Source organism: Rhincodon typus, chromosome 29 (assembly GCF_021869965.1).
Source record: "Rhincodon typus isolate 14 chromosome 29, sRhiTyp1.1, whole genome shotgun sequence".
Classification (NCBI taxonomy): Eukaryota; Metazoa; Chordata; class Chondrichthyes; order Orectolobiformes; family Rhincodontidae; genus Rhincodon; species Rhincodon typus.
The window spans coordinates 22,916,403-22,925,111 of NC_063360.1; the positions used below are offsets into that span (position 1 = coordinate 22,916,403).

At 45.7% G+C, this 8,709-nt stretch overlaps 1 protein-coding gene and 1 long non-coding RNA gene across 2 annotated transcripts in view; one reads left to right on the top strand and one right to left on the bottom strand.

The window, feature by feature from the left end:
- Nucleotides 1-4,408: 4,408 nt before the first annotated feature.
- LOC125486469 lies at nt 4,409-6,492 on the bottom strand. The gene is made up of 3 exons (XR_007265127.1): nt 6,386-6,492; nt 5,490-5,644; nt 4,409-4,466 (listed from the first exon to the last, which is right to left on the bottom strand). It is a non-coding gene; the product is annotated as an uncharacterized LOC125486469 (long non-coding RNA).
- Nucleotides 6,493-6,623: 131 nt separating this feature from the next.
- The window catches only part of LOC109917767 (Krueppel-like factor 9), a 17,655-nt gene continuing 15,569 nt past the window's right edge, over nt 6,624-8,709 (top strand). The window contains exon 1 of the mRNA XM_020517648.2: nt 6,624-7,567. Within this exon, the coding sequence (XP_020373237.1) occupies nt 7,096-7,567 (472 nt within the window). The 5' untranslated portion in view covers nt 6,624-7,095. The remainder of the gene's footprint in view (nt 7,568-8,709) is intronic.

Genomic DNA, 8,709 nt, shown 5'->3' on the forward strand with positions numbered 1-8,709 from the left:
TTATATTGATTGTGAGCAATCGTGGACCGAACACTGACCTTTGTGGTACACAATTAACAGCCAGTCATCTTGAGAATGATCCATTTGCTCCCATTCTCTGCTTTTGTTTTTTCAACAATTTGCAATCTGTACTAACATTTTTCCCAATCCCATGTGGACTAATTTTATTAACTGACTCCCTGCATGTGATCTTTTCAAAAACCTGAAAATACACCACATCCACTGGCTTTCCCTTTAAATGCTACATCTTCAAAAGAAATCTTCAAACTCCCAACAAGTTTGTCAAACAAAATTCCCTTCACATAAATCCATGTCACCTCTCAATAATTTCACCACTCTTTCTTAAATGTCCAGTTATAACATCCTTTATGATAGATTCTAACATTTTACCTACTACCAACGTCAACTTAACTGGTCTGAAATTCTCCAATCTCTCTCTTACTCGCTTTGTCAAAAGTGGAGTTACATTTGCCACTTTCCAATCCACAGGGATCTTTCCAGAAGCCATAAAATTTTGAAAGACAACCACCACTATCACTTTGGCCACCTCTTACACCCCTTTGGAATAAAGCTCATCTGGTTCAGGGGATTTATCAACCTTCAATCCAGTCAACTTTTCAAGTACATTACTACCCCTTTGTTAACATTAATTTCTTTTAGCTCCTCAGTTTTACAAGTTTCTCAATCGTCTTGTTTTTTCTGGGTTTTTTTTTGGATTATCCTCTGAAGACAGATGTAATATGACTAGTTTAGTTTCATCACCATTTCTCTGTTCTCCACTACAAATTCACCTTCTCCGCTTATCATAGGCCTATATTGCATTTGAACTTAATGTGAAATTCTATAAGTTTATGGTCACTATTTTCCAAAGTCTCCTTTACATTAAAGCTATTAATCAGCCATTTCTCTTTATACAACACTTCACACAAAATAGCCTGATCTCTAGTTAGCTCCTCAGCCTGCCGCTTCAGACACACATCTTATAGAGGTCCCACCTGCCCCAGAACTGGTCCCAATGCCTCAGAAATGGGATATGATGCCCTTCCTCCTCCCCCATGCTCTCCAACCATGTGTTATTTGCTCAATTCTTCTATTTCTATGCTCACTAACATGTGAGTTTGAAAGTAATCCTGAGATTTTTGCTTTAAGGGTTTTGTTTCTCAATCTCTTTCTTGTATTCCTGAAATCTTCTTTCAGGATCTCATGTCCTGTTCCTATCCATGCCATTGGTACTGATCTGGACCTGACCTCAAGCTATTCACCCTCACCCAAGAGAATGTAACTGCTCCATGATGCCTTTGACCCTGGCACCAGAGAGGCAATATACCATCCTGGAGTCACATCAATGCTACAGAAGCACATGAATGCCACCCCAAACTATCAAATCCTCTTTCTTTCTTGCACTCTCTTCTTCCTCCCCTTTTACACAGCTATGCCTTATGGTGTCATGAATTTGGCTGCCTGTACCCTTCAGAGGAACTAGTGCTGTTACCAATATCCAAAAAAAAAATTAGTGAAAGATGGTCTTTGAAGGATTTCTGTATTACTCCCTCATTCTCTTGAGCTTGCTGGTGGTCAGCCATCCCCTTTTAGTTTCCATGCTTCTAGCCAGTGGAGTGACCTTCTCCCTGAACATGTCACTACAGTGTGGAGCTGAAGGAACACAGCAGGTCAGGTAGCATCAGAGGAGCAGGAAATTCAATGTTTCGGGTTTACATCCTTCATCCGGTGTCCTAGGGAGTCAGGTGGCGAGTTACTCGCCATAGTATTCCTAGCCTTTGACCCACTCTTGTAACTACTGTGTTTATGTGGCAAGACCAGTGGAGTTTCTGGTCAATGGTAACCTCTAGGATGTTGATAGTGGGGGACTCAGTGATGGTAACACCATTGAATGTCAAGGGGCGGTGGTTAAATTGTCTCTTGTTGGTGATGGTCACAGCCTGGTATATGTGTGACACAAATGTTACTTGCCATTTGTCAGTTCAAGGCCAGATATTATCCAGATCTTGTTGCATTTGAACATAGATTGCTTCAGAATCTGAGGAATCACAAATGGTGCTGAACATTGTGCAATCATCGGAGAACATCCCCACTTCTGACCTTATGATGGCGGCAGGATCATTCATGAAGCAGCTGAAGACAGTTGGGCCTAGGATGCTACCCTGGGGAGCTCCTGCTGAGATGTCCTGGAGCTGAGATGACTGACCTCCAACAACCCAACGATCTTCCTATGTGCAGAGAGGCTGACGTTTCGGGCCTAGACCCTTCATCAGAAAAGGGGGAGGGGAAGGGGGTTCTGAAATACCGTTTGGGAACCCTGCAGCCCAATGGTATCAATGTGGATTTCACAAGTTTCAAAATCTCCCCTCCCCCTACCGCATCTCAAAACCAGTCCAGCTCGTCCCTGCCTCCCTAACCTGTTCTTCCTCCCACCTATCCCCTCCTCCCACCTCAAGCCGCACCTCCATCTCCTACCGACCAACCTCATCCCGCCCCCTTGACCTGTCCGTCCTCCCTGGACTGACCTATCCCTTCCTAACTCCCTACCTACACTCACCTTTACTGGCTCCATCCCCGCCTCTTCGACCTGTTTGTTTCCTCTCCTCTATCCCTCTTCTATCCGCCTCCCACTCTCTCCCTATTTATTTCAGAACCCCCTTCCCCTCCCCCTTTTCTGATGAAGGGTCTAGGCCCGAAACGTCAGCCTCTCTGCTCCTATGATGCTGCTTGGCCTGCTGTGTTCATCCAGCCCTGCACCTTGTTGTCTCGGATTCTCCAGCATCTGCAGTTCCTATTATCTCTGATCTTCCTATGTGGCAGGTCTGACTCCACCAATGGAGAGTTTGCTCCTGATTCCAGTTTTACCAAGCTCCTTGATGCCTCACTTGGTCAAATGTGGCCTTGATGTCAAGGGCTATCACTCACACCTCACCTCTGGAATTCAGCTCATTTGTCCTTGTTGGAACCAAAGCTATAATAAGGATAGGAGCTGAGTAGCCCTGGGGCAACCCAAATTGGGCATCATTAAGTAGGTTATTACTGAGCATGTACTGCTTGATAGCACTGTTGATGCCACCTTCTGTCACTTTACCGATGATCAAGAGTAGCCGATGGGGTGGTAACTGGCTGGATTGGATTTATCTTGCTTTTTTGTGTACAGGATGTACCTGGGCAAATTTTCGGTGTTGGGTAATTGTCATTGTTGTCGCTGTACTGGAACAACTTAGTCAGGGGTGCAGCAAGTTCTGGAGCACGTCTTCAGCACTATTGCTGTAATGTTGTCAGGGCCTCCAACTCTTTCCTGGTATCACATGGAGTGAATCAAATTGCCTGAAAACTGGCATCCGTGATACTGGGGACCACTGGAGGAGGCCGAGATGGATCATCCACTCAGCACTTCTGGTTAAAGATTGCTGCAAATACTTCTGGCTTATCTTTTCAACTGATGTGCTGGACTCTTCCACATTGAGGATGGGGATAATTGTGGAGTGTCCTCATCCAGTGAGTTGTTTAATTGTTACCACCATTCATCATTGGATGTAGCAGGACTGCAGAGATTAGATCTTAATGTTTAATATTGAGTTTGTTTTAATTGGCCTTAATAAACCTCACAACTATTGATAAACTGTACTAATACTGGTAAATCCAGTACTAAATGTTTAACACATTCTACTAGTTGCAACAAACTTTACTTAAAGCACCACTTTCTCTCAAATTTCCATGGAAATCTATTTTGCTACTCACTTGGTTTGCATCCCACTCAAGCATATTCTGATTGTGCAACCCACAGTCCACATGGTTTTTAAAAAAACTGCCTCTTATATCTCTTTTTTCTCCTCTTTTAATTTTCCTCTTTATTTACAGCAGTAGTGTTTATTTTTCCCCACAGCACCTGTACTGTGTGTGTGTAAGTGCAAGAGTCTAAAAACACCATATGCAAAATAATTTTATTCAATATTTTCCACCACCAGGAGAAACAACCATGTGGCTAGGGAACCAGTGCCAGGCAGACCCCAGTAGGGCAATGCCTATGTGAAAGAAAAAGTGAAGGAGAGGATACTGATCAAATCAAAATAGAATTAGAGGAAGTGAAGCACTCCACCCACCACGGCATCGAGAGTGTTGGTGGAGATCGCAAGCTCCCTCTCCAAGGACACCCAGGCACAAACATAATGGTGAAAGAGTGGCAGGCTCCCCATAGCCCGCTGCCTGAACCTGTTAATGGCCAGTTTGGCCAGACTCAGGAGCAGACTGGGGAGGCAATGGCATGGTGGTATTATTGCTGGACTGTTAATCCAGAAACCCAGATAATGTTCTGATGAAGGGTCTAGGCCCGAAACGTCAGCCTCTCTGCTCCTATGATGCTGCTTGGCCTGCTGTGTTCATCCAGCCCTGCACCTTGTTGTCTCTAATGTTCTGGGAACCTGGGTTCGAATCCCGCCATGGCAAATTTGCTCAGGTACATCCTGTACACAAAAAAGCAATTCAATTCAATTATTGTCTGGAATTAAGAATCTAATGATGACCATGAATCCATTGTCAATTGTTGGGAAAAACCCAACTGGTTCACTGATGTCCTTTAGGGAAGGAAACTGCCATCCTTACCTGGTCTGGACTACATGTGACACCAGACCCACAAAAATGTGGTTGACTCTTAACTGCCCTCTGGGCAATCAGGGATGGGCAATAAATGCTAGCCAGCCACACCCTCATCCCATGAATGAATTTTAAAAAGAACCACAAGAAGATCCTCTGACCTGAAAACTGCCCCTTATATAGTGCTGCATGATTGACTAACTAGTTTATCCTCCTGGTACAGTAATTGACACCAGTTGAACTAACTACTTTTAGCTCATTGACAGAAACTGCCACTTCCAAGTTAACATGATAATCCTGTTTAATAGTACAATGGAGTTACATCAAGTTTGTTAGAACTATGTCAAAGCCCAACTCCTCATATCTATATTTAAAACAGAAGAAAGATTGGCCAAATTTTCCTGCTTGAACCTAATGCACGATTAACTTAGTTTGTGTCTCACTCAGGCATAGTCTCCTAATGGTTCAGCTCCTAATTGTTTTCCATTTTTAACATAGGTCATCTGTCTTAATATCTTCTCTTTGGTTAAGCAAAATTCTATATTTGTTTTATGTCAGAAGCACTTTTTAAATGTGTGTTGATGTAAAATAAAGAACTTGAATTTATATAACACTGTTTGCAACTTATCACAAAATATTTCACAGCCAGTTAAATGCTTTTGAACTGCAGTCACTGTCGTGATGTAGATATAACAAAGTCTTTCAAATAGCAATGAGATAAATGTCAGATATACTTTTTAGAGATGCTGGTTGGAGGATAAATGTTGGCCTGTACACTGGGCTATCCCTTGGTTCTTTTTACCAATTGTAGTTGACGGAGAATTCATGCAGGATTTTGATTTCACATCATTTTGGGAAACAACACCAGCAGTGCAGCGCACTTTCAGTACTACCTTAATTGCGTATTTAGATGCAAGAGAGTTGAACCCTTAGCTTTCCGGCTCCTCTGATGCTGCCTGGCCTGCTGTGTTCATCCAGCTCCGCACTGTGTTATCTCCGAATCCAGCATCGGCAGTTCTTACTATCTCAGAATTGAACCCTTGACCTCCTGAAACAGGATGTAAAACTATGTTTGAACCAAAGGCTGACAAGATCTTTTGGATTAAAACACTGTTTCCAACTGGTCTACTGTTTTACTAAAAGGAAGAAAATCTACCTGACAAATTGTAAGGCGGCATTACTTAAACAACACCTAGCTATTGTGCACCGTTCTGGTCTCCATAGTGCTGAATGGAAAGAAAAGCAGAGGATAAGGTTATAATAATCATTTAAAATTTTACAATCTGAGAATGTTTAGAAAGGAGGAAGACAAGACGTGACCTGGCAGAGATGTTTAAGATTATGAAACACTTGTTGTGAGCGGGGTGCAGAGAGAATGGAGAGGACAAAACTGGGGACCAAGATTGTCATTAATAAATCCAACAGGAGAAACCTCCTTACTCAGCGAGTGACCAAAATGTGGCACGCAAATGTAATTGAGACACAATAAAGTAAAAGCTAGAATATAGACAAGGGGTGGGGTGGGTGTGGGAGAGGAAGGTTATGCTGATTGGGTTAAAGATAGGAGGAGGGTCGAGCACGATAATTTGGGCTGAACGTTCCAAATAACAACGTGTTCAGTCACTTGCAGATTTCTTTCAGTCTTTGTTTCCCCTATGCAGCCAGACTGAAGATGGTTATCAGTCTGTTGGAGGATGGAGGGTCACAGGCTGGGCTGGGCTGGAACTCTCGTTTCCGGGTTTACCATATCGATGCAATGCTTTGGAATTGCTGAACAATTATACCCCACCTTTTATGTTATTAAAAACTCTACCAGCGTTCTACACTTCTGTGGCAAATCTCTAGAGTTTCGCCCACCAACACGTTCTCTCTCTCTCTCTGGTGATTACACCTCCCCCGTTCAATTTAACATCATCTGCGAATTCACGATAACGCCCGCATTATAGAGCGGCCTGGAAACGACACAGAAAAGCAGTTTCGATCTCACGCACGACTTAGTTGTTTATTTTTGATAGGTGGTGGGGTGGGGGGGAGCTGTGGAAGGTTTCTGAAATTTTGGGGAGATGCCAAACTTTTTTAAAAGATGTAGATATGAAATGATGTTCTCTCTCTCTCTCCTAGCCTTGGAGACAGGAGTTTTCAACGTCAATAAATGCGCGTCACCCAAGTGGCTCAGAGTCTGGGATCCGCCCGACGCGTCACAGGCCGTTTCGGAGGAGGCGGGGAACACGTAGACCCCTCTCTCCCAGACAAAGCAGCGGGGCCACGGCACAGTGGGGTTCAGATCGCTGCTTCGCACCCAGCTGGGGGTGGGAGGGAGGGGGGGGGGGGGGAAGTCACACACAGAGGTATATCTGCTTTATTTAGCAGTTCCTGGGGGAGGGAGGTAGGTAGGTAGGTGGGTGGGTGTGGAGGGAGATCCCAATTCTCTCTCTCTCTCTCTCTCTCTGTCTCTCACACATACATAACACAGAGACTGGCTTTCCCCCCTCCCTGGCTATGTCTGTCTTCGCCTGTCGCGACTATTTCGCCGCCGAGTGCCTCATGTCCATCTCCAGTGGGGCGGTGGTGCACCGCTCGCCGGTCAAAGACGAGGAAAGTTCCCGGGAGGACAAAGAAGTCAGCGACACGCTGAAGGAAGGAGGTGGAGGAGGAGGTGGTGCTGGTGGAGGTAACCTGCTGCTGGTAGCCAGTATTCTGACCGACCTGCAGAAATCCCGGCCCATGTCGTCCAACTCGGAGAGCAGCAACTCCTCATCGTCGTCGGGGGAGAGCCTGGAGAGCGGCTACACCACCCTGTCCGAGGGTCCCGGCACCCCGACCCTAGGCACCGCAAACTCTACGCCGGAGAAGCGGAAAAGCAGGCGCTCGGACAAGTGTGCGGTGAAGAAGCATCAGTGCTACTTCACCGGCTGCGGCAAAGTGTACGGCAAATCGTCCCATCTGAAAGCGCACATGAGAACTCACACAGGTAGAAAACCCAAGGCTTTATTTTCTCCTCCCGCCTCTCTCTCCCCCAACCCTTGAAACAAAAAGTTGTCGCCACGTTTCATTTTTGTGCCTTGATGGTCCTGTGAATTTCTTTGTTCTTGTACACTCGCATTCTTTCGTCTTTTGTTACCACGCTGTTTTTATAGTGTAAACTAAGGGGGCACGTTAATGGCGATTAACTGTAGTGGTTAATACTGTGGACTTTGTTTTGTATTTTAAGCTGGGACAGTATGATCCTCCGACTTCACTTACGGCACTTCTCTTTTAGAAGCGACCTCGATTTTTCGTGCGGGCTAAATAAGTTTGTTCTAATTGTGCGGTTTTTTTTTCTCACCCCTTTTGCAGGATAATGTCCCTTTATTGTAGATTTAGCAGTTCCGAGAAAGGGGAGGAGTCACTTAGGCTGTGGGTACTAAACCGTACTTGTATGATTAAGTAGATACAGTTTGACGTTTGTTACGGAACAAAGGGGAAGTGATATTTCGAAGTGGTTCTGTTTTTTTTTTGGGGGGGGGTGTGGTGGACACTTCACGAGTTAGGTTTTTCTCCGGGGGCAGGGGGTCTCTACATGCTCCAACTTGCCTAGACAGAACCCGTCAAGATCCCTGACCTGTTGAGTGACAGGGTCTAGGGTGGGACATTCAGAGATAGCACAAGTACTTCATAACCGAATTCGATGCTGTGAGAACTCAAGTGCGGTGTTTTTTCTGTGTGTGTAGCTTTAAGTCGAGGGGGGGGAAGCTGGGCGGGGTTCATATGGTAACTACCTGTTACTGAGTCGGCCAAATTGCATTGACCATCCAGCATCAGCGGTTCGGACCGATATCTGCAGCTTCGGAGGGGCGTGGTGCTGGTGGTGGTGGACGGGGGGCAACTAACTGATGGGAGCCTCTCTAGCATGGGGAGGATGTGGAAAACTGAAGCGGGTGATGGGCTGTTTGTCAGCCCGGGCTGACCGTCAGGCGAGTCCGGGACAAGCCATTCCGCTCCCCACCCACAGTCCGATGCTTTAAGAACCGTCGGGCTGTCCCTGACTTGCGTCATTTCCCAGCCTGTTTGTAGCGTGTGCCCTTGGCGGAGGCTTTTTCTTTGCCGTGGGGGGGGGGGGGGGGGGGGGGGGGG